This window comes from Silurus meridionalis, chromosome 13 (assembly GCF_014805685.1).
Source record: "Silurus meridionalis isolate SWU-2019-XX chromosome 13, ASM1480568v1, whole genome shotgun sequence".
Lineage (NCBI taxonomy): Eukaryota > Metazoa > Chordata > Actinopteri > Siluriformes > Siluridae > Silurus > Silurus meridionalis.
The window spans coordinates 14,559,309-14,586,067 of NC_060896.1; the positions used below are offsets into that span (position 1 = coordinate 14,559,309).

The window sequence follows — 26,759 nt, forward strand, 5'->3', positions numbered from 1 at the left end:
TGTCGTACCCTGTATGTATGGGTATGTGACAAATAAAATTTGATTTGATGTTAATACTCATTTGAAAAAAGTGTAATTGTCAATTATTTAGCACACAATTTAAGATATTTTGAGGTTACATTTTAAAAGGTCGTTCTAGAACAAAATACAGATAAAATATACAAGAAACATCCATGGTATAAATTATAACGCTACTAATGTCTTCTTCCAAGGATCAACAGTAGAGGGGGCCAAAGAGTTTTTTTTTTATTAAAAGAGGAAAGGCTGTGTAAAAAAGTTGCGTAAAAAAGAATGCTTTGTACACTTTTTTTGCCTCCATTCTTTATTTGCTTTTCGCCATCTTAAAGCTATTGCAGCACTTTACTTTATATAAAGTTTTTCTTCCCGATAAGCCATCAACACAAGCTGTACATAATGAACTGAATCTGGTTCCTATTTTTTAGTCTGTTATTGGATTTGCTTCAGTTTAGTTTTAATTAAGCAAACTTGCTAGTTACTCTTAATTTTATCAACAATCTCAATTGTATTCGGATTAAACTGTTTAGAATCAATAAGAGCCCAAATGCAATTATGAGACACTGAACGCTTGCTCACTTCTACCCACACATGAGGCAAATGTTATATTCAGGCTCCATAACACCTGTTATCACCTGCATTTTTTCCAGATGTCATAATGTTGTATATTAAAACATAACTGCGTGACAACACACAGAGTTTCAGGAAAATCTTATGATCTAGAGTGCAATTGATATGAACACCGTGTTCAAAAATGCTTTTTATCACGTAACTGATAAACATAAGTAATCATAAGTGTTGGGAAATGGAATCTGGATATTGGCATATTCTGCTTCATATGGTTTCATATTTCTGTTTAACACATTAGTGTGATAAATTTATAGACAAATCTTGACAAAAAATATTTAAAATAGTATTGAAAGAAAAAAAAACATGGATTGTTTTGAATACTTTTATTTCCATAGAACAATTTAAAATTCGCATATTTGCATTCACAGTATGATACACCTCCACCCATCTGATTATAATAAAAATCATAGATTTCTTCAGATTTTCGTTTGCTTCCTCGCACGCAAAAGAAATAGAAACGTCTTCTCCTGGATTCCAATATACATACAAAAGTACAAGAATAAGAAAAATACTTTCCATATTTTACACATTTACTGTATATATACTGCTCTTTTTCATAAAAAAGGGCTCCCAGTTTACAAAATTGTCCATTTCCTAATTTATATATACATATACATTTACATACATAAAAAAATTAGGTTTATGGTCTTTTTTTTATTTTTATGGTGGCTGTTATTCCAATTTGTGTGCCATTCATATCTTTAGATAGTGATTAGAGAGAGAGAGCAAAAGAGAGAGAGAGAGAGAGAAGAGAGAAATATGTGAATGTTTTCATACTGCGGTTCAGAAATAATAACCAGTGCATTTTGAAACAAATCCTGCTAAAAATAAATCCTCTTAAATAACCTAATCAGACTAGGATGGCAAATCTCCACCTCCCAAAAATATCCTTCCAGCTGTCCAATCCCTACTTAATGCCCTTTGACTTCAATTTCGTCCATCTTCTAGTTCATGTTCGCTCCAGCTGTCCCAGTGAGTCAGAGGTGTTTCGCAGACGTTGTGTCTGGGTTTGTCAAAACAGACCCGGTTCAGCTGAAGACCTGCTTAAATCGACTTTAACGTGACAGAGTGGAAAGGGAAAAAAAAAAGATGAGGTGGAAATAAAGAATCCTCCAGTGATTTAAGCTACACCTGCCAGAAACACACCAATCCACAGGTTTCTAAACCCTTTGGCATACGATATGTTTTTGCTGGCCACGTTTCGTCGACTTTTTCTGAAATCATTGCAAAAACATAGTTTGGTGAAAAGTTAAAATTTTTGATCCAGCTCCATTTAGTCGAGTTCCTCCTCCAGTCTCCTTCCTTGACGGTATCCTAGAAGTCATTTGGAATCGGGTTTTTCTCATTTTACACACAAAACACACACAAACAAGGAGAGGGCTGTATGAACCAGCTCTACAGTCAGGATTAATTTTAGCCTTTACAAACATTAAAGGAATTTCTTTCTTTCTTTCTTTTTTTTTTTTTAAAAACACAAACACATGAGACAGCACGCAGACAGCTGGGTCCACAAGAGGTCAAGGCCCCCTCTCTCTCCGAGGCACCTCTCAGTGCGAGTAAAACATCTATTATTGATATATTTCTAGGGAGAATGGATAACAACCCCAGGCGGGCGAATATAGGCAGCCAGCTTCAAAAGCAGACAGGCTACCCGAGTCTGGGGCCAAGCAGCTTTCCCTGGGTTCATAACACTATAAGCAGCTTGTGGTGAGACAGGTCTGGGGAGGCAGACTGAGAAAGACAGCATCTCATAGCTTCTGAAACACTTCAAATAAAACTAGGCAGATGCTGAATTTTAATGCATAAAAACACGAGTTTAGGAGGAGAGCTACGTGAAAACGGGCAGCGTGAATGAATGGAATCCGATGGCATGGGAGGATAGGAAGGGAACTTCACTTTCAGATGTCATTATGACTGGATCTGCCATTTCCTCCTGTCAGATTATTGTATTGTTCCTCTTCCTTTTTTTTTTACTGCAATTCACTAGGCAACATTTGGTGTGTATTTAAAAGATGAAACTTAAAACACAGGACAGATTTGTAAGGCTGAATTTTGTCACAGCAAAAGCCACCCGCCATTACCCACAGCAAAGGCATGGTTTCAGAAGAAATTGGATGATGAAAGGCAGACTGCTAGTTCCTTTAGTGTAGAAGGAAATACTAAAGCCACAACCAGAATGTACTCCAAATGTGTCAGTGATACTTTAAAGATGACCTAACAGAATTTTCTGGAGCCCAAAATCACACAAATCATAAATTCATAACGCGTACATCATGGATCAGTACAGTTCAATTACATGTGCATTATTAAATTCTTCATCATTCTTACCAATGCTACTATGTCATTCTGACATGCAGGAAGCATCAGACAAACATTCCAGGGTCTCTGCAGAGTTCACTACTATAGTGCAGGTGGAGATCAGACTAGGCATCAAGGCAAGAAACATCACCATGAAGAGACTGTGTTAGTGTGTGTGCTAGTTTCGGGTCCTTTATCGCTGTGGCACAATGTACATTTGCTGAATGATTCTTTGTTCGTTTATTCGATAAAAATTACACCGTAAGTCCATAAGGCACTTCCATGAGGTGATGTGCACACACTGAGGTTTCCCCCTCATCATCTCCACTATGCTCACACCCCCACAACAACTGGTGGGGCGAGTTCTTAGGGAGCTCAACATCATCTCGATGTTTTGTGAAAGAAGGTACAGTACCATAAAACATTTAGCCTTCACTTTGTTTAAGTTGTGCATAAAAACGTGTATGAGTGTGTTCTGTATGATATGATAAGAAAGATTATGATGAGGTGTTTCACAATGTGATGAAGTTGCCATCCTCTCTCATGCTTTCTTGGCTGCTGCTTGTTTTATTGGGGCTGCTGGTGTGCGAGCTCATAGAGCTGGTACTAGGCAATGAGACGCTCTGAGGGAAAGGCCTCTGCCCATAAGAAGCCAGCGGAGAAACAATGCCATTTCCATTGGTCAGATGATGTGACGTATAGGCAGGCAGGTTGTCACTCTCAATAATGAGGTCGGATTCATCTTCATCGCTGTCCCCTTCCATCACGCTGTTGCTGTTACTGTATTGGCTAACAGTTTGAGAGGCAGGACTGGGAATGGAGTCCTGCGAAAGCATGGATCCTCCTGAGCTGGCAGAATTGTTGCCAGCTGAGGTTTTTGATTTGTGCACCACATTGTTGCGCTGATTGGCTGGCTTGACCGTCACTATCAGGTTGTGGCTGTTGGCCACCATCATATCTGTAACCTGGTCCAGTGACTTGCCAGCCACATCAATGCCATTGACTTCTAGGATCTCATCGTTGACCCCGAGCAATCCGGTGCTCTCAGCCAGGCCGCCCTTAACGAGACGCGAGATGAAGACACCCGGCACTTTCTCCACACCCTGTGACGTGACCCGAACACTCACGCCATCACGAATATAGAAGCCCAGAGGTTTGTGGGTACCATGCTTGTGCAGGCGCACACGACGGTGTGTCTCGGGCAGGATGTCCACATCGATGATGGAAGAGATCTGGCGGAAGTCCTGTGGGAGGCCGATCAACAGACCTGCTTTGCTCTTCTGTTGGATGACCCTCAGACCTTTTTTTCTTCTCTGCAGAGAGTTTGTGCCAAATACCACAGGCTCGTCCACGTCTGTGGGTCAAGAAGAGAGAGAAATTGGTTAATTGCCAAATAAAAATTAAGCATTACTTTTATCTGTGTGAGTTAGGCACAGAAGGGGTTCATTTTGAGATGCTGCAGCTTCATCAACTAGTACAATTACTTCAGGCTAAATGTGTATATGGAGACCTAATCTATTCATCATGACTTAGCTAAATCTATTGCATTCTGGTTTTTTTATGTCTAGAAACATCAATGCAAACATCGCTAATGTTAAGGGAAATACCAGGGTAAAGGAACACAACACACTATGATAATGACAAGGCAGATGGATGATTGGATGGATGAGGTTTGGTGATCACAATAAATCTGTCTCAGTCACTCATATCTATTTAAATCCATTGATCAGCGTGAGTTGTCGGACCTTCAGACCTGTAAGACGACTTGTTTGAAATACTCTTTTTTTAATGCTGAATAGGAATCCTTTGAGGAGATGCAAAACTTCTATAAATATTACAACCCACTGTAAAATAGAAAAAAAAAAAACCTGTACGTTTGTTACTCCTTGTTTCAGAAGGGGGACTAACTCAGTAAGCTGTGTGTTGAAGTTTGTGTTTATTCTCAGTATATAGGTTTAACACCAAACATATCAAAACTAACTACCATTAAATCTTTTAGGTGCTACAAAATCATTCCTGTCAAGAGGAAATGTTTGCTTTGATTTGATCACGTTCCGATGGCTGCTTTCCAATCTGTCTCTATGATCATGTTAATATTTGCATTTGTTTTCAGGCACAACTCGGTAGGAAGCATAATCCAACAAATGAGTTTTGAGTTTTTTAAACATCTAATCATTAATTATATTTCATACTGCACAAAGAGTAGCTCTGTCTAAATCTCACATGGGCATTTAGTAGAAGTGTAACGGTACACAAAATTCACAGTTCGGTACGTACCACAGTTTTTAGGTCACGGTTAAGTTCAATTTCGGTACAGTTAGGAAAAGAAATGCAAAACATAAAGTTCCGTACACATGCGTGTACGGAACCGAAAACATTTGGTATGAACACGTGAACCATGTTTAGATTCATTAAGATGTCAGTCCACAAACCATGAAGGGGCCTGTACTAGGGTATTGTGTACTTAATTCATTAGCAAAGCGCTGTTCAAATCTAATCTGGTAAGTATGGGTTAAAGTAATGGGCAAACCCAGCGAGTCACAGTCTGACCTTCCTGACCCTCAATTTAATAAGAAGCAACATATGTCCCCACACAGGGGGCACATATTCATCAATATCTGCCCTGGGTGATGCATTAATTATAGCAAAAACAACGGGGAGTATAGGATATATCTCTATACTGGGACACTCAAAACTAGTCCTCTCCTTCATGCATGTATGTTGTGTAAATTCTTTTTCAATTCTATAAAATAAAAAACAACAAAAAAAACCACACATGGACACATTTGTCCCTCGTTCAGTCACTGCTCACACATTTATAACTATAGAATTATATCCTAATTATTGGCATTGCACAATTTTCACAGACATTAACATTTTACAATGAACTTAAAACATACAAACATATTGCCTGGTGTGAATTCAAGTGACTTGCAAGTCTGCACTTATATTCTATGCTCTGCACATAGCAAAAGCCTTGGGCTGCATGTCTCCCTCCATTAGAGTGAGAGCGTAGACTCCCACAGAGACGAGAGCAGTATGTGTTATTAAAGCTGCGCAGGCCTGGAGGAAGGGAAGGAGGGAGTCTCGTCCAGCCAGACAGGGGGGTAACAGTGGGGAGGTGAGATGCCTTGGGGACTGTAGGGAGTCCGATGCGTCATGCCACTCTTCATGAGCTCAGAGAGGCAAATACAGACAAAAAGCTCTTTTGTGATTACTGATTGTGCAAAAGTTGTGTGGCTGTGGGTGTGATCACACTTTCCGTAGTAAACATTATGCTAATTGAGGTAGTGATGTGATCTACCACCGAGCTAATGCATAGAGCAGTGGGACTGAGGACCCCCAGGGGACTGAACAGACTAGGCAGGGGATCTGCGGTTCTTTATTTTGTTTACTTTAGTAAATCTGATGGAAATGAAATGAATGGTGAAATAATTTTATCGAAAACATGAAATTACCTAAAAACAATTTACAAATCGCACACACAAATTCAGTCTGCATACTCTAATGTCCTTAATGAACCAGGTACTTTCCACATCTGCTCTGCTGCTTTCTATTTAGACCTCATAATAATAACAGGACATTACATATCATGGAGCCCACCACTCCATCAACCTTGCTTTATTATCAGAGAGCATATGTGCAATCAGCTAGAGGTCAGGATGCTACCTTCCGTTCAGAAAATGCCTCCAAAAACACTTTGATTTAGTAATTCTGAACAAGTATCCAACAACATAACTGGGGCTTTTATCAAATTACTTCTGTCTAGAATGTCAGAACTTACCACAGTATTACCTCAATCCCACAATACCTCAGAACAGACAACCTTCCTTTTGATTTTTGTGTCTGTGAAATCTACTTTTCTGTACAGGGAAGTGTATACAAGACCAGCACTGTAATCAACAAACACTCATAGGACGGATCTATTTGAATTGTTCAAGCAATAAGGAAACAAAACTTCAAAAAAAGAAATTGGAAATGATCACTATCAAAGGTCATCCACCATACCAAAAATCTAGGGGAAAAATGTAACAATATAAACAATGAATGGCAGGTATGCGAAACCCGAGGGCACAGACAGTGCAGGGATTTTTTGAACAGTGCTCTCAGGATTAGAAAGTTATAGAAAGCCTTTCCTGAATACCTCCTCCTTTCTCTGGGGTTCTACTCTGGCATTTTGGGAATAAAATCAGACAGCCTGCACTATGGAAATATGTTTGATGATAGAAGAAAGGTCAAAACATTGAGGACTATTTTAGTCTTGAATGTCATGGTCGTAACAAGCCTGCTACTGAAAGAAAGTAATTTGAAGATCAGATTTGATTTTGGGTAACCAGTGAATGGGTTGGGTGTATTATTGTAGATATAGTACCATATTTATTTAGAGGTTCTACCTCTGAGCAATATGTTATGCTAGTATAATGTAGCTTATTGATGAATGTTAACACCTCATAAGTGTTATGGCAAGCGAGTGAGTTTTATTGACTCAGAGACCAGTGGAAAGTTATTGCAGAGTCATATATCAGGGTGACCAGGAGGCTGATGGATTAAAAGGGAAAAAAGTTAGATTGCCATTTCACTGCCATGCGCCAGTGCCAGTAAAGCAATTATCGAGATTCATATTAATATAAGAGTAAGATTCAATTTGAAATCATCTCAAGATAAAGTATAATATACTGTGCTCTTGCTTATATTCATCGATTCAGCTTTATCCCATTCAGGGAGCTGGAGGATCTGGGGCTTATCCTGCCACCACTAAACATGACACCAGTCCATCACTGCATAGATCTACTCTATCTTATTGTTCAAAGCTCAACAACCACATAGTATGCGTCTCTTTGAAATGCTGGTTTAACAGTAAGTAGTGTGTGCTGAATAAATTGAAATATAATTAAATAAAGCGCTCCATTCCGCCTTGGTCTTACCATTCATATGCTAAAAGTCTACTAATGGTAATAATAAAATCCCCCAGTCATACAATTATGCTACTTAAGAGAAACCCGCACCCAGAACAGATTAGGCAGGGATCTGCGGTTCTTTATTTTGTTTACTTTAGTAAATCTGATGGAAATGAAATGAATGGTGAAATAATTTTATCGAAAACATGAAATTACCTAAAAACAATTTACAAATCGCACACACAAATTCAGTCTGCATACTCTAATGTCCTTAATGAACCAGGTACTTTCCACATCTGCTCTGCTGCTTTCTATTTAGACCTCATAATAATAACAGGACATTACATATCATGGAGCCCACCACTCCATCAACCTTGCTTTATTATCAGAGAGCATATGTGCAATCAGCTAGAGGTCAGGATGCTACCTTCCGTTCAGAAAATGCCTCCAAAAACACTTTGATTTAGTAATTCTGAACAAGTATCCAACAACATAACTGGGGCTTTTATCAAATTACTTCTGTCTAGAATGTCAGAACTTACCACAGTATTACCTCAATCCCACAATACCTCAGAACAGACAACCTTCCTTTTGATTTTTGTGTCTGTGAAATCTACTTTTCTGTACAGGGAAGTGTATACAAGACCAGCACTGTAATCAACAAACACTCATAGGACGGATCTATTTGAATTGTTCAAGCAATAAGGAAACAAAACTTCAAAAAAAGAAATTGGAAATGATCACTATCAAAGGTCATCCACCATACCAAAAATCTAGGGGAAAAATGTAACAATATAAACAATGAATGGCAGGTATGCGAAACCCGAGGGCACAGACAGTGCAGGGATTTTTTGAACAGTGCTCTCAGGATTAGAAAGTTATAGAAAGCCTTTCCTGAATACCTCCTCCTTTCTCTGGGGTTCTACTCTGGCATTTTGGGAATAAAATCAGACAGCCTGCACTATGGAAATATGTTTGATGATAGAAGAAAGGTCAAAACATTGAGGACTATTTTAGTCTTGAATGTCATGGTCGTAGCAAGCCTGCTACTGAAAGAAAGTAATTTGAAGATCAGATTTGATTTTGGGTAACCAGTGAATGGGTTGGGTGTATTATTGTAGATATAGTACCATATTTATTTAGAGGTTCTACCTCTGAGCAATATGTTATGCTAGTATAATGTAGCTTATTGATGAATGTTAACACCTCATAAGTGTTATGGCAAGCGAGTGAGTTTTATTGACTCAGAGACCAGTGGAAAGTTATTGCAGAGTCATATATCAGGGTGACCAGGAGGCTGATGGATTAAAAGGGAAAAAAGTTAGATTGCCATTTCACTGCCATGCGCCAGTGCCAGTAAAGCAATTATCGAGATTCATATTAATATAAGAGTAAGATTCAATTTGAAATCATCTCAAGATAAAGTATAATATACTGTGCTCTTGCTTATATTCATCGATTCAGCTTTATCCCATTCAGGGAGCTGGAGGATCTGGGGCTTATCCTGCCACCACTAAACATGACACCAGTCCATCACTGCATAGATCTACTCTATCTTATTGTTCAAAGCTCAACAACCACATAGTATGCGTCTCTTTGAAATGCTGGTTTAACAGTAAGTAGTGTGTGCTGAATAAATTGAAATATAATTAAATAAAGCGCTCCATTCCGCCTTGGTCTTACCATTCATATGCTAAAAGTCTACTAATGGTAATAATAAAATCCCCCAGTCATACAATTATGCTACTTAAGAGAAACCCGCACCCCAGAACAGATTAAATATGTTTATAATCAAATATCTGATAAATCTGGTGCTAATTTTACGGTCAGTTTAGCGTTTTTGTTCTTCCTGTAAGAAATCAGCATTTATTTGCTGCTCTCATGGTACATAGAACATTCCCAGCACAATTATGCTGATAGTAAATAGTAATATTTGTCTAGTTAGCAATCAGCAGGCATGATGGCATTGATGTTGACATTAGCATGAAAGCCGAATCTTTAACAAAAACTGCTAAGAAACGTGAAAAATGATCAGTGTGCCCAATTGAAGGTGGGAGTTGAATTTCTTGAGTTTAAACTCAACCCTTTGGGGCACCATTGAAGATCACATGCTGTTTATATAGATTACTATACTAGTTTTTTTAGAGTGAATTTTCACACAGAGAGTTACAGGGTACTATATAAATATATATATGAGGTACAAACTCTAGTTCAGGTTCTAGTTCAGGTTATTATTAACATTACCACTGCAATCCTGATATTAACATCATATTATTACATTTGTGTACCATATGAAGGATAAGTGAAACATGAGAGACAGTTCATAATTAGTAGAACTTCTGCTTTGTACTTCACTGGACAGGACTGGGATGACGTTATCCAATTTTGAGCCAGAATAAGGCAGTACAATCAGAAAAATCAGTATGTTGTGTGTGTATGACATCTTCAAAGTACTTTAGTTAGACTGTTGCACACAACGCTCTTCTTCTTTGTCTGATAGGAACTGTTTGAAGGCAGATTTCATCTGGTCTGTATATCTATAGTTTGCAGCAGTGGACATGTGCTGAGTAAAAGTACAAATCCTGTGCTTAAATATCACTGCAGTAAAAGTACTTGAAATGTAACAAAGTACTTTAAGTGTCAAATGTAAAAGTAGTTATCTATGAGAACTGCACATCATACCTTTTTTTTAAGGAGAGAGCTTTCTACTGTTACAGGCACACAGCAAATGTACCCTTGACCTGCAGAAACTCTCACGAGAACAGCGTTTTGGGGTCTTCCCACAGCTTATGATTTCATGAAATATATGTAGCAAGGAACAGCATGTTTTTCTGATATGTAATAAAGTAAAAAGTCAGAGATTACACATAAAGATGTACTGAAGTAAAGTTTCCCGACATGAAAATACGCTGATACTTTACTGAACTGTTCATCCCCTAATTCACTAATGAAATATACCCTTTATACGTCTCTGCCTGCTGCTGTTATCTTCTGCATTACACTGATACTGAAATATCGAATGCCAATTTGTCTGTAATGGGATACGCCGAGGCATATATAAGAGGCTTAACTATGGGCCAGCCTGAATGAATGTCATTAATAACAGAACATTAGTAATTATTCATCACAATTAATCCTATAAGGCTGCCTTCTTTTTGAACGTCACCTAATATTGGCCTGGTCTGCAGAGCATGAGTTTAGATAAGGTATTCCTTCTATATCCAATGTGATCCGTGAAACCATCATCCAGCACATCAATAATTACAGGCATGCAAGTGGAGATCAGCTGGATGGCTCTCACCGACTTGTTGTTAGTGCCGGCTATAATAGAGACATCTGATGCTGCTGGTAAGAAGTTCCTGATAGCACTGAAGTCTCTCTGTCTATCTCTGTTGCTTCTAGCAATGAATCACATTACATTTATTATACAGGAGCCAACACATAAAAATGCCCTTGTGTGTCAGATTTAAGTTTAAAAAGAAGAAATACATCTGATAACAACGTTTTCTTGTGTGTGTGTGTGTGTGTGTGTGTGTGTGTGTGTGTGTGTGTGTGTGTGTGTATGTGTGTGTGCGCGCATATATAAGAAAAGGGCAGTGTGTAAAACATTGGTGCTAGAGTAAATTTTTTAATCTTAGTCTGCAGTCAGTCCGTGTTTTTGCTCATCTTGATTTTCATGATGTTATGGTGCAGGTGTATCGGGACCGTATTCGACCAGCTTTCTGGCCAAAATATTTAAAAGAATTAATGTGATAGGGTTTCCTTGGCAGCAATGCAAATAGATTGCTTTTAAATATGTTTTTCATTCTCAATTATTTGAAACTGATCTGCTGTAAGAAACCCTCTCTGTCAGGGTGTGGCCGTTTACAGTATGCCATGCACACACGTGCACACACTCCTTCACGTGTCTGGTCCTGAGTCTATGACCTCACACTGTGTTACAGCCATCTGGAGACTGATGCTTGGCCATATGGTCACTAAGGCAACCCCCCCTCTCTAATCCTCCTTGCCTTACCAGCCAAGTCACATATGTAAGAAAAATGTCCATATATCAGCAGCACACAAGACACATTTGGCTTTGCGTAAGTTAATTAAAGACGACCAGATAAGATGCAGGCCCTGCAGACAGCATGTGTGTGTGTGTGTGTGTGTGTGTGTGTGTGTGTGTGTGTGTGTGTGTGTGCATAAACAAGTCTGTGGGGAATGCACAAGTGCAGCTTTGTTCAGGATTATCAGAGGCTAATGAAGGCCAGTTCTGAAGGCCTGGAATAGAGACACATGTAACAACACCCTGCCTCCTGATAGTCACCTAACCCTTCGTCATACACTACTTTATACTTCCTATTTAAAAATTTCCTTACTGGTTTTTTCTTTCAAAAAGCTTGAACAATCAAATGCACATGCACAAATAAAAAACTTCCTCTGTGACAAGTTTTCTTCCTCCGTTGAGGTTAAACAGGTAAAGCTGAGGTTCTCCTTTCCCACTTCTCTCTCTTTCTGTCCTGCTGCAACCATTCAGACTTGTCATCCTATAAAGAGAGCATGAGTGATCCGGAAACAGCTCCCAGCAGGTAAATGTATAGAGTATGAATGTTTCTCCTAATCTGCAAATGAACAGCTGGCAAGCAAAATAAGCATTCTTCTCATTTTCAGCATACAGTGAAGTCCACACCCTCACATTGTGAAACAGCATGTCTGTTTCCAGTCTTCGTCCACTGCACTGTCCCTCACCCATTCGCTGCCCACGCTGTATTCCGGATTTAGGTATGAAGAGGGAGGAGGAGAGATGAACAGAGGCTGGAGACACTTTTACAGAGACCTGGGCATAATCACTCCAGCTTCCCTTATTTCCCTAAAGATTCCACAGACCTCATTCAGAAAAAGCCCCGACTCTGATGAAAAATGTGCGTCACAGTGAGCAGTGATGTGCGCGCAGGCAATGCGGTCTAAAATCCAATCTAAAATTAGCCTGAACCAGTTTATCCAGGAGAGGTTTCAGAATAGACTCCTGTCATCTGTTTCACTCTTTCTCTTACATATCATACTTGTTTTTTCCCCCTGCTACCCCCTCCAGTGCTTTTACCTTAACAGTGTTTTGTATTAGCATGGTTGTCATAGCAATTTGTGCTCAGATACATGCACCTGTGCAGCAGGCAGCCCGGTCACCTTACATACCCTTTCTGCTCTGTGACTGGCTTGCTCATTGTTTTGGCAATGCGGTGCCTTGTCGCCTGCAAACATGGAACCTCATGCAGCTCGTAGCAGAGGCACCTGAGGACAACAATGTTTTGGTATATGTGGAAGAGGAGCAAATGTATTTCATCACCAAGATATCAGGTTAGCTGAGAGAAAAAATGGAGAATGTGGAGTAGCAGAACTGTAAAACATGCAGTCTGTGTTCTCATGTGCCAGGTGCTCTGTCTGATCATCTGACATGGCACGAATACAGGGGAAGAGAGAGAGAGAGAGAGAGAGAGAGAGAGAGAGAAAGAGACTGAGTTAGCCAAGAACATACACCTGCACAACAGATGCTGAGCTCTGCCACGCTTTCGCTCTCATTCCACACCTTTCTGGTCTAAAAATTTCTCCTTTTCTGCATCTTCTGTGTTTCGTTTTCATCTTGAGCAGTATTTCGCTGTCTAAATATATGATCCCAATCTCCCTTAAACTTTCTTTCAATGCTGCAGTAAAGCTAGTTTAACACTGTTATTCAGCCTAATTTTGTGGTCACAGAAAGTTATACATAAGCGAGGGTTGAGACTGGGGGGGTCTAAGGACCCATAATGTGATGTAAACAGACAGGTGACAAAATCATGAATTCAACAATGTACTTTAACTACTGCTATGACTCTTGTCTAAAGCCACCAATAATAGGACAGCACAGGATGATTTGAAACTCAAAAGGAAATGTATATGCTTGAGAAAATTGCTCGCTCACATTACTAAGCCTACATGTCTGTTCCTGTACACAGTGAATTACAACTTTACCACTCACCCTAATAAACAGAAAAACAACATTCACATAACTTTAAGCTCACAATGGAGTTCCATGTTGACCTCTTTGCCCAGCCTCAATCTCATCTTCTCCACCTTCTCCAACAGGCATAACACTGATACTAGTATAACACAAGATTGGATTGGATTTGAGTGACCCCCTATTTTCTCATCACACTGAATGATGATGTAAGCAGAACAGATTCTTTTATCATCTTCACTGTTCAACCTGGCGTAGAATTTTGGATTGTTTCAGGTCAGACTGAATGAGATCTTCTCATACCACGTGGCAAGCAATAATCTTTAAACACTGCTGAAATCATACACTTGCAATAACACCTTTTTTTCTTCTTGTGCCTGTACGATTTCATCATTCTCAAATATCAATCTTATCATACTGTCGGAATAGGGAGAATATAATCGTTAAACAATAAGTAAGAACACTCTCTCTCTCTCTCTCTCTCTCTCTCTCTCTCTCTTTATATATATATCTATATATCTATATATCTATCTATCTATCTATCTATCTATCTATCTATCTATCTATCTATCTATCTATCTATCTATCTATCTATATATATATATATATATATCTCCAAAAAGCATTCAAATCTGGAAAATAACTAATAAACTTCAATAAAACAAACAAACAATAACGTAACCATGGTGGGAAGTAATTAAGTACAAATACTTTGTTACTGTACTTAAGTAGATTTTTATGGTATTTGACTTTACTATTAATTTTTCACACATTTTACTTTCACTTATTTCATTTTTACACAAATATCTGTACTTTCTACTTCTTACATTTTCAAAACAGATTTGTTACTTTAGTTTTAACCTATTGGGTGACGTGATCAATATGTGTTCTTTTTATTGCGCGCCGTTTTCAGCCCATCAACCTGTTTCTTGTCATTGTGTGACTTTTTCAATCTACCACTGGTGTATCATTTCCTGGTTTCTACACACCACAGACTTAGGGTAGTCTACGGAGCTAACAACGGGCAAGGCAGAAGGCAACAAGAAGTCTAGCTAACGTGGATGAGACAGAAGGAGTCAGTGATGTAAACATGACAGAGAATAGAGACATTCCTGATCACCTGATCATCATCATCTTTTCTCTGCTTGTGTTCTATATGGTGGATTTTTAGCGTGGATATATTCATTAAATAACAACATTTGAAATTATTTTTTATTAATATATTAATACGATTTAAAGTCCAGTTACCAGCACGAAAGTAAAACAGGTAGTAGTAATGGCTACTTTTACTTAAATACATCAGAGCCCAAACTTCTTTACTTTAACTTGAGTGAAGGATATGTGATTATATATATATATATATATATATATATATATATATATATATATATATATATATATATATATATTTTTTTTTTTTTTATTGCTTTTCTATGTAAAACTTGCACAACAAGTTTAGTCGGGAGAAAATGGCAGCAGGAAGGAACAGAACCAATGCGCTCTTAGAATAGCTTGAATTTTAATACTCCGTGTCCTGCATGGGGTTTGTAATAATAGCAAAGTACAGCAGTCACTCAAAGCTTTAAAAAAGAACTACAATTAGAAAAAAATATAGAAGCTGACCAAACTATATTAAGCCTCTATTATAACAGAGTGGCTTTTAATGTACAAATTATGTTGTGGCCACAAGGTACAACCACAAAGTGTGTAACTTAATATGTTGTGGGAACATCATATTCACTACATATTCTCCAGTTAATGATTTGAATGGAACAGCTTCAAAATATTTTTCACATTAAGATTAAGAGATCCAACACACAATACCACTGATTCCATATGTTTATATTCATCAGTCTAGCAGTTGTCGTAAAAAGTAATTTTATTAATTATATTCCAATATGGTGTAATGCAACTGGTTTCTGTTTCTCACTCATTAAACAATACAATGCTGACTGTGGGACAGGTATTTTCAGGTCATGAAATAAAGCTTGAGAAAAGTGTCTCATAGTCTGAATGCCTTAATTCGTCTCCACACCTTATTAAAAAATATTCAGATTTATAGGGGCATAATGATCAAATAAAATGTTAAACATGTAAAGTAGATTACACTGCCATGGATGCACTTATATACACTTTTTCAATCACACAGGACTTATCACTGCAGGCTCACACATTTCCTCTGAATGTTCTATTCTTACACGCAAACTATGCTTAATGGTTTTAATTTAAAATGGACACCATATAATCCTGCATTCCTAACTTTACTAAACGGATTTCACAACAGACGTCCATTATAAGTGATGCTCCATCATAAACATGATTTATACTTCTTTATCAGTAAATGGAAACATGTCAAACTTCTTGTTTTTTGTAAGAACCTACATGTTACAGACACTACAGTAAATCATTAGTGCTGAAAATGCTACCAAATATTTTCACTTGTGTTTTTAAAGAAAAACACATTAGTCTACTATCTGTCTACTAGCCGTATTACATACACACACATACAAGCATGTACACGTAGTTACCAACACAAATGTACTGATGGAGTCACTTTGGCTTGTACACACAAATTTAAGGAAACCTCTGTAGATCCACTGTACAGACTTTCGTTTGTACAGTTTAAGCTTTAATGTTTATGAGAACAGATTTCTTATATACCATTAATGTATAAAGGTGAAGCAGATTAAGATTTAGCCTCTGGCTTGGCTACAACAAATGATCAGTGCAGCCAAAACCCTTTTGGCACGACACTAATCTTAGCATGTATATACAAAACTTTATAGCATATCTCTTTAATTTGGCTGTAGCGTAGCGGCCTCTGTGCCCTGCTGATCCCCGTCTGCCATGAGAATAACATTATGCTCCGCCCGCAATTGTCTCACCACTATGCTGAATGAGCTCACACTAAAAGCACCATCAATCTCCTCTCAGTTTCACTTAGGGAAATATCTCTAATGTCCCTATAGAGAGAGAGAGAGAGAGAGAGAGAGAGAGAGAGAGAGAGAGCTGGGGTGAGGGAGAGAAAGTGGGTGTGGAATAAATAAGCAGGGATTACTGATGATCCCAGCCACCACATCAGATCAGTAATGTGTCACTGCTTGTAGTCTGGAATGATAATGATATCACAAAACAGTTTGTGCCACTTAATGGCTTCTTTCAGTGAAGGCTGGTGGCTAAGAAGTATTTTTGGAAAAAATCAAATAAAGGTATCAGGTGACTGAATATTCGGTCTGGACATATTCAATTTAAGGACAATGGACATTGTCACAAAGCATCTTTAAAGCAATCGGGTATAAAATGACATTTGTAACAAGCAAGCCAGAAATAGGACTGGAGTTATTTAATACAAATTCAGCTAATCCCATTTACAATTCATTCCTCTGGCACATTTCTTTATTCAAAATAACTTAACAAATGAGTAAACAAAAATATAGGTATAAAACAGTTGAACAGACAAGTGATGAGTGTACTACAAGGTAAAACTTCCATCAATCATCCGGATACAAGTGGCAGACAGTGTGAAAGCCACGACTAAATCCACTGGCTGCTCACACAAAGTGATGACCAAAAGCACAAGTGTTAACACAAAGTGTTACACATCAAGTGTGAGTCGTGGCTAATCACACATTCGATCACTGCAAAAAGGATTATCATGTAAAAATGCAAGCTCAAACAATCACTGTATTATAATATTTCCTGTAAGTCAAGTTTGTGCCTCTACGCAGAATCTGACATTTCCTGCCATCGTGAAACATGAGTGCTTTTTAAAAAATTCTTTAGAACTTGTCTGGCCAGTTTACAATTCCTGTTATGTTTCCTTTGTGATGTTCTACATTTCAACAACACCTACTACTGTATACGCCTTTAAAAAAAATCACCATTTACATTCCTAAAAGTGACCCACGCACACTGCACACACTCAGTCATGGAGAGCTCAGTAAAAATTATGACTCCTTTAATGTCCTGCCATTCATTGTCATCTCGGAACACAGTAGGTGTCGGTGGTGTGGCAGGTAGTGATTAAAAAATTCCATTGTCCAAATGATTCCTCTTTTGCCACAACTATGCAAAGATGATAACTATACGATGTGTGATCTATAAATTCTACTATAAATTCTACTATATATATATATATATATATATATATATATATATATATATATATATATATATATATCTCAAATGGAAGCTATACAACCTTCTGTGCAAGCATTTGTTACCATAGGAACTCAGAAAAGTTAGAGCATGAAGAATTAAGAAGGACTCACCAGCATGCAAATAGGAACTTGTGCTAGAGTAGCAGAAATTGTTTTTAAAAAAATGTCCAGTACAGCAAAAATAGTGCAATGTTATCTCATGGAGGACATAAAAGGATAATCAGTCAATGATTGTGCTCCATACAAGGGCTTCGCTGCTGCAACAAGGTGCTTTAGGGAAAAGGTTTTATTAAATAAAACTCAGTTTTATTAAACAGATTTAAAAGCAAATAAATTAATAGAATAAAAACAGAGAAATACTGCTATCTGATACGTAATGGATAGATCTAATCCAAGTTTATTCTGCTTTAGATAGATTCTTCTCCTGATTCTTGATAATAGCAATCACGTACCTAAACCCTGTAGCACTTTTAAAATAAACAAATCATAATAAATACTAATAGGAGCTAAACCAATGTATATTTTATGGTGTGTGTGTGTGTGTGTGTGTGTGTGTGTGTGTGTGTGTGTGTGTGTGTGAGACAACTTAGTATACGAGTGATGAAGAGGTGTTTAATTGGCATGTTGAATGATTTCATCCACAGAACTGTCAGAATTAAAAATGTTCTGTTCTGAGTCAGCATGAGCAGGTGGGCCTTGGGCGCTACAATAAACAAGGACACTAATGAATAAGCCTCTGTCCTTCAAAGCAAGTATAATGAGTTCGATTTGTGAGTTAACTTATGTTTATAATAAGTGCATAAAAATGACTGTCTCCCTGCACTTCTTTCTCTCTTCTATACAGACGAGCCAAACTAAAAGTTGTGCCAGATGACCACAAGCTGCTCGTGTGATTAGGCACAGAGAGCTCACAGGTCAAAGGCACTGAATGTTTCAGCTTATCATACGGGACTATAGGAAGTAAAAAATATAAACACTATAGACAAAACCACTGGGACACCTGACTTTTCCAACCATGTGTTTTTCCCCACAAAGTTGGAGGCGCACAATTGTATATTACGTCTTTTATATCCATGTCTATGTATGTTATGCATATTGCATATAAAATGTTTCCTTTAATTAATCTAGCACACCCAAACCTATTCCAGCATGATGCCCCTGTACACAAAGTGAGATTCATGGAGATATGGTTTACATGGGTTGAAGTAGAAAATCTTGAGTGGCCTGTTATGGAGCTCTGAGCTTTGAGATGACTTACTGCACTCCAGTCCTCCTCAACCTCAGCCTGACGTTTCTAACACTATTATGGCTGAATGAGCACAAATCTCCACACTCCGAAATCTAGTGGAACATCTTCCCAGAAGAGTGGGGGTTATAATAACAGCAAATAGGGACTAAATGCTCAAAATGTTCAAAATGGTCAGGTGTTCATACAATTTGGTCCGTGTATGTTTAGTATGCGTAACAGAAAAGCAATGATTAATGAAATCCAGAACAGCAGCAGCTTTTCATTAACTACAGTTGTTGCCCCACTTTTCTGAGACAAATTCCCCCACCCAGACCTGCCTTCACCATCTGAGACCAAAACAAAGCACCACACCTTGCTAGGTTTCACCCTTCCTTTCATTTACTGCGACAATCCAGCTGCTTGTGCTTTCTGAGTTCATCCAAATGTGAGTGTGTGTGTGTGTGTGTGTTGAGAGCTAGGCCATAATGCTGAACCAGCGATAACCTTTCACTCAGAACAGTTAGTAGGACTCACAAAATCTTGCTCTATGTCCTTCAATGACACACACACACACACATGCACACGCACACACATGCACACGCACACACACACAATGATCTTTTTCTTCCACTACACACAGTCTAATAAGGCACTGGACATAATAAAGCCTCTCTTGGTCATGGTCCATCAAACATTCTGTGAAATGTGATGAGAGTGACTGGGGCGACAGAGCAAGACTTTATTTTCAGCTCTACACACAGTCATTTTCTCTTAAAAGTCCCTCACTGATAGTAAACAGCCACACAGTCACTAAAGAGATCATCATTACAGTAACTGAGCCACTGAGACATAACACTCTAAAGTATATAAACGAGAAATTGTCATGGGGGCGTAATTGTGAAAACATGTTTTGTTTAGGGATCATAAAGATTATTGGGGAGATCATTATAGTGAAATATATTCCTAGCATACTCCTGGGTGCTTGTGTACATTCTCAAACGCATTTTTCCAGTTCTAGCAGAAAAGCATTTGCAATCCTTAAGTAATCAAGAGTTTGACAGTGCCACAGCAAATGAGTTAGCGCTTGTATAGAAGTGTACAGCACTTCATGTGTCTTTAAAGTTGCCATGTAATAGGGAAAACTAGCTAGTGGATGGGAATTGATGATGATTAAATTGGGAGGAAAACGAGTCATTTAAATGGTTTTATAGAAACCTTAATCTAAGCAGGAAAACCAGATAAAAGCAACGTGATTTTAGGACTGTTATACTGCAAATTGAAGTTTGATCAGAATCACTGACTGTGACCTCTACAGTAATGGAAAATATATGTGTGTGTGTGTGTGTGTGTGTGTGTGTGTGTGTGTGTGTGTGTGTGTGTGTGTGTGTGTGTGTGTGTGTGTGCGTGTGAGTGTGAGTGTGAGTGTGAGAGAGAGAGAGAGAGAGAGAGAGAGAGAGAGAGAGAGAGAGATGTGTTCTTACACAGCTATCAGCATTCCTCTGATCTGGCCCAGAGCCAAACTTATGCCTGAGATGGATCTGACTGGCACAAACTACCTCTGATCCAACCTCATCACCATTCCCTCTTCCTCTTCAAAACAACATCCTCATCATCACTATTATATCTTACAACAGCACAGTGCAATGATAAGTACTAATAATATACTCATTTAGAAAATGAATAACTTTGTTAGCTAAGACTAACTCGTACATGTGACTTCTTTAAACTTTGTCCATGAGGATTCACAATCCAAAACATTACTTCAGCACAGTCAAGGACAACTTTTAATCCCCAACTTTCTCCCAGTTGGATTATATCCACTCATTAGCTGGTTATCCCTTTTCTACGACAGCTAACGTCCATGTTGGCCTATGCCTCCTCCAAGGTACATAAAGCCAGCCACCACATTACACAGCTGCTAATGTTGCCCCAAAGGTCAATAGAACACTCATAGAGGAAAGCAATATTTACCCTCTTTTGCATAAATGAGCTCACAGGCAAGATTCATTGACAGGCAGTGGTGGACAAAGTACACAAAGCAGGTACTTGAGGAAAAGAAGAGATACAGTACGTAAAATGTTACTCCAGTAAACGCACAAAAGTATTTGCCTTCAAATGTACTTAAGTATCCAAATACTATGATTTATTATGGCTATAATGCTCCTATTATCATTTTAAACACAAGACTCTTTACCTAATCAACTCAGTTTATGTGAAAAGACATTTTAGCTTTTCTAGCTTTCTAGCTTTTTAGCTTTGAAAAGCTCCTTTCTGCTTCAGCTTCCATCACTGGATGAGTAAGACATGTTCTCTGAGCAGACCACAAATTTGGAGACATTTCTGAGAGCTCCAACCCTAAATGCATTTATTGCACAACTAAATTCACGCCATTTTGCACGATTTATTAAACTCTCTGAACCAAGAACCATAAAACTATGGTCTATGGGGTATCTTTTGGCTAATTGTAGCCATAAGATACATACAACATCTATATGCTTATAATATATGTCTTTTAATTGAGCCTATTAAGCTGCACTGGAGATTCCCCTTATTGAACTCAGTTCAGGAGCTTTTCAGTACAATCACAGAAAACCTTTATGACATCATCTTAATTAAAGTTAACCAAATCAATAAGTGCTGTTTAACTACAATCCAACTAGAATAGTGAGGCTGTAATTGTTTTGATGCTACACACATTATGATAAACTACATACTATAAATTATAATGCATGTTAAGCTAAAAGAAATATTGTATTTCTATATATTCTAAATATGTAAAAGCATAGCAGCCAACACAATATAACCTGTGTTATACTAGTGTTATAATGGTGATAAACAGTTATTAACCTGTTTCATCAAATGCATTTGCCTCCACTATCCTCATAATGCATACACACCTTTATCTTTTGCACGTGTTCTTCCCTACTTCTTCACTATTTTGTCTGAATTGTTCTCCTGAGGTTTAGCCATTTTTTTTGTCAACCATAATTTTAATTTGGGTTCAGCTCTCCTTACTGACGAGACATCACCCAACCCCTGCCTCTCCTTTCTGAGTGTATGAGTGAGGGATATTCTCCACCAGCTTCATTTACCGTGACATGATATAACTATTGACACAACCGTGCAAATGAGTGGTAAAAAAAATAAAATATATAAAAATGACGATCATTTTTTGGACGCCGCGTGACTTCCCCGGGCAAGATGCTCTACCCTGATTGGTGGCTTGCTGCGAGATTGACCAGTTAAGTTTTTATTCACTCATAAATAAAAAAGGAACGACTAATTTCGTGAAATGTAGTTGAGTAAAAAATACGATATTTGACATTGAAATGTGGTGACGTGAAAGTAAAAGTCTCCCCAAACGGAAATACTTCAGTAAAGTACAGATACGTGAAAAAACAACTTAAATACAGTACGAATTACATTTACTTCGTTACTGTCCACCACTGTTGACAAAGGACAGAGGAATCACATCCTTCCCATGCAAACCCACAATGCACAATCATGTTTGTTCTTTTAGACTCTCACCCATGGCTGCCTGTGGTATAAGTTTATTTAAATACGTTTTTCACAGGAATAGACTCTTGGTAAATTAGTGTAGTAGAATTCACCATTCGTTTTATACATCCAGTCCTAATCCTTACCTCTCTTCTGAATGATAATCCTCAGCAGAGGATTGGCGGAAGACAGCGCTTTGTGGAAGTTGTCGTCATTGTTGATGGGAAGCAGGTCTCCATGGACGTCAGCGTAGCCCAGTAGCACATCAACACCTGGAATGTGATGCACATTCTGCAGCAGCCGGTAAAACTCCTGGAAGCTGACGGTGCCGTTCCTCTGTAGCGCAAATCGGCGATATTCTGCTTCAAACTACAGCAAGAAACACAATTGCCAAACTTTTAGAAGTCGGGTTGTAGAATTCAATGAAATTTACTGAATGTGCACAAAAAAAGTAAAAAAGTTATATAGTTTAATTATTTATGTTTATGTCTGTGAAATATTTTTGTTCTTTTGTCTGGTCTGTTCTCTAAAAACACACTGCTTAAAAACATCTCTGGGTACTAATCATATCAAGATAGACCAAACAAGATAGGATGGCGCCTGCATAGCGCTTCTTAACACATCAAGGACATGATACACATTTGCAGAATAACATGTTTACATGTCAAAGTTCCAATTTGCAAGTCGTCATTGGGTGAAAGTTAAATAAAAATGAAATATATAAGAGAATGGAATGGAAACTTAGAGTGGAAGTACAGAATATATAACCTTTTTCAGCAGAAAGTTGAGTATTTTTTTAGTCTAAATCAAATTAATAAAAGAAAAGGTGGTTATGCACTGGCCATATAATATGTTATTTTCTCAGTGAAGGATGATTGAAATGGATCATTAAATATTATTTTTATGCTAAACAATCACATACCTTTTAAAAACAGTCCGGCAAAATGTTTATGAAATGTGATTTATTCAGAGATGAGTCTTTTATTGATTAGTATAATAGTGAAATTAGTACAATTTCTGAAATTGAGGGCATAAACATACACACACACACACACACACACACACACACACACACACACACACACACAGACAGATACACACACACACACACATACACAGACACATTCAGACACACTGACACACACTGACACACACAGACACACAGACACACAGACAGACACAGACACACACACACAGACACAGACACACACAGACACACACACACACAGACACACAGACACACAGACACGCACACGAACACGCACACAGACACACACACACACACACACACGCACACAGACTAGCTCTCCTGCTGCAGTGAAGCCATTGATGGCCCCATGGTTACTGATCAGAAGCTTGTACCACTGTAAACTCTCATCCCTTTTCGCTCCACCAGTATCATCTTGACTCTGAACCTTGACTTAACAAGCTGTGTGGACTGCCTGTGTTGTAATATACTGTATTGATGACAAAATAAAGGTTGCTGCACTTTCTGCACTACAGGAGACATTAAAGTAACCGCTGAAATGGAAGAGAACTGACTGGGGGTCAGTCTGGTTCTCATACAGATAAATAAAGGACATCAAAAAGATGAACATCACAACACACAGAGGGCTGAGGGACTTCATCTGAGGAGTTCCTCTCCTGTTTTGCTGGTTTTATAGGGAGTAAACCGACAGAACTTCCACATACACACAAAGGTATGTGAATGTTCTACGCAGCATGGTGTAAAAAAACAAACGACAGGCGGCATGATGATACTGAAAGTTATTAACATGATTTCAAGCAGAGTAAGAAAAGATCCTTTACAAAATCCATTCACAAAGCGCAGTCACGTTTAACTGATACTGTGATGGCAGGGGAAAGGTGTTGGTGGTGGAGGCTTACAGAAACCAACTCTTCTCTTTTCTGCTCACATTCCCCTGTTCACAAATAGTTTGATTACGACTATCGATGTGTACTTCAGTGTACTTTATCTTTCGCTGACTTTTGTCAGGCAGGAATGACTATATTTACCACACATTTATTTTTGGTCATACATCATTTTCATGTTTAAATCATTTCAAACATATCCAGCTTCTTTAAAAGTTTGTTTTATTACTTAGAAACTGCATGTTGTATGAATTTTGAGTTATATCACAAAGTACAGAAATTCCATAAGGAATAAACTCGACTACTAAAAATACATTGTACCTGGCAACAAAAACCCAACATGCAAAGTGTATTGAAAGTAGCCCTGTGCGACGACTCCTATACAGGTTCACAATAAACATTTGAAATAATCTTTAGGTAAATCTAAATAAAGACCCTGCCATGACTAATGAAAGGAAAGAGAGCGTGATGTCAGTGCGATATAGCACCCAAGCTGACACAAACCAGTTTAACATTTAACATGGAGTTTGACTCATTAAGGAGCTGCACATGAAATCCTCCACAGTTTGATTTCGCTCGAAATTCTTCCCTCGTGAGTGAGCGGAGGAGGATGGGCGAGTGTGAAGGTGAGAGACTGGTTAGCAATACTCGTCCATTTTTTGTCCATCATGACAAGCGAGGCAGAGTACGATCCATAGTGCATAACTCAAAAACTCAGGGGCTCTTAACCACTGATGAACCATGGCTGCTGGAGCAAAAGAGAAAGTCCACTGCTTGAGTACTATGAAAAGCACAACCATTAGCTGAGGCAACACCACAAAGCCCAGGCCTGCTTCCAGGCTTTTAGTCTGTTTACTCCATTCAGCCGTCTCCAGATCCAACTTCCTCACCTAATTGAAGTGGTCTCGGGCAAAACGGAGCCTCTTATTTCAAGACTTAGAAGGAGTCTTTTTTTTCTTTTTTAGCGCCATTCTTAGCTTTAACACAATACCGCAACACACTTGTCTTACATTCCTTTAAGATTTAGAGGAACAGTAGTGTGGGTCTGCTTTCCCTTAAATGCTCGCACTGAGCAGAACACAAACACAGCAAACAACCATGACGACAGAGTGTTTGTGTGTGTCGCCAGAGGTGAATCGTAAATTTCCTAAATAAAACGTAAATAATCATATAACCAATAATACCTATAAAGCAAGTTTTTTATAAAGAAAGAAAAAAAAAGGCGTGGGACATCACACAACAAACAGTTCCAATTTATTTACACGTCAGGTGTTTTTATTAGAAGGTTGAAGAAAAAAAAAAGATATACTGCTGATATTATGGGAATTTGAGATAAACATAAACAAAACCTATGAGAACTCAAAGATGAAGATCTTGATTGAAATAAAACAGTATAGACATGTTTAAGACAGATGGATAAACTATTGTTTACTGCCTGAGTGCTGTCTGTTCTTGAAGGTCCATCTCCTCATCATGCGTCTACAGGAGATCTTTCTCCCACTGCACCACAACTGCACTGCATCTCAGCTAAACCGGTGTTTCCAGATTGGGCGTTTACATGCACATTATTTCTTAGATTTTGTTAGGGAAAAGGGAAGGAGGTTAGAATGGAGCAGACTGCAATTTTTTTGGAAACCGAACAGTCGATTCAGTCCGGCAGCTGAGAAGAAAACCCCAGTGTTAGTGGGAATAAGGCTGACTGGCTCGTGTCGCGCATCTCACTTGTCAACACGCACCATCACAATCAGCACCATCAGCGTTTCCCATCCTGGACTGACTACACCGCTACTACTAGACCCTGCTTGCACCAGGGGGTCATCTGTGAAAGCCGCATCATCATCATCATCATCATCATCAATCTCCCATGGATTGAACAGCACACGAAATAATAATGAATGATGAGACTTACTTTGCTCTTTACCTCGACCACACTGTCCGTGTTTTTCTGCGGCGTCCTCTGATTCCTCGACATGTTTATTTCCCGCGATTGAGGGGGGAAAGATCTGACCCGAGTAGCCACTGCCCGACTCAGCTGCCTCCTGTTAGGCGCATTAACACGCGCGAGCCCGAACACGATCCGTCAAACTCCGCAATCCACCGCCGTGCAAAAAAACCCCACAGGCTCGCGCGTTAGAGCGTCGCCGATTGTGGGCGGGGCTTAACGTGCTCCCAACAATAATGACGTC

At 38.6% G+C, this 26,759-nt stretch overlaps 1 protein-coding gene across 1 annotated transcript; it reads right to left on the bottom strand.

Moving 5' to 3' along the window:
• Window positions 1-953: 953 nt before the first annotated feature.
• pard6a (par-6 family cell polarity regulator alpha) lies at window positions 954-26,759 on the bottom strand. The gene is made up of 3 exons (XM_046864611.1): window positions 26,483-26,759; window positions 22,848-23,070; window positions 954-4,297 (listed from the first exon to the last, which is right to left on the bottom strand). The coding sequence occupies exons 1-3, from the start codon at window positions 26,543-26,545 to the stop codon at window positions 3,456-3,458; spliced, it is 1,128 nt and encodes a 375-aa protein (XP_046720567.1). The 5' UTR covers window positions 26,546-26,759; the 3' UTR covers window positions 954-3,455.

Coding starts and splice junctions, on each gene's coding strand:
- pard6a (XM_046864611.1), bottom strand. CDS start 26,545: ATGTCGAGGAATCAGAGGACGCCGCAGAAAAACACGGACAGTGTGGTC. Junction 23,071..26,482: donor TGGTCGAGGTAAAGAGCAAA/GTAAGTCTCATC, acceptor TTCTTGCTGTAG/TTTGAAGCAGAATATCGCCG. Junction 4,298..22,847: donor GATTATCATTCAGAAGAGAG/GTAAGGATTAGG, acceptor CTTGACCCACAG/ACGTGGACGAGCCTGTGGTA.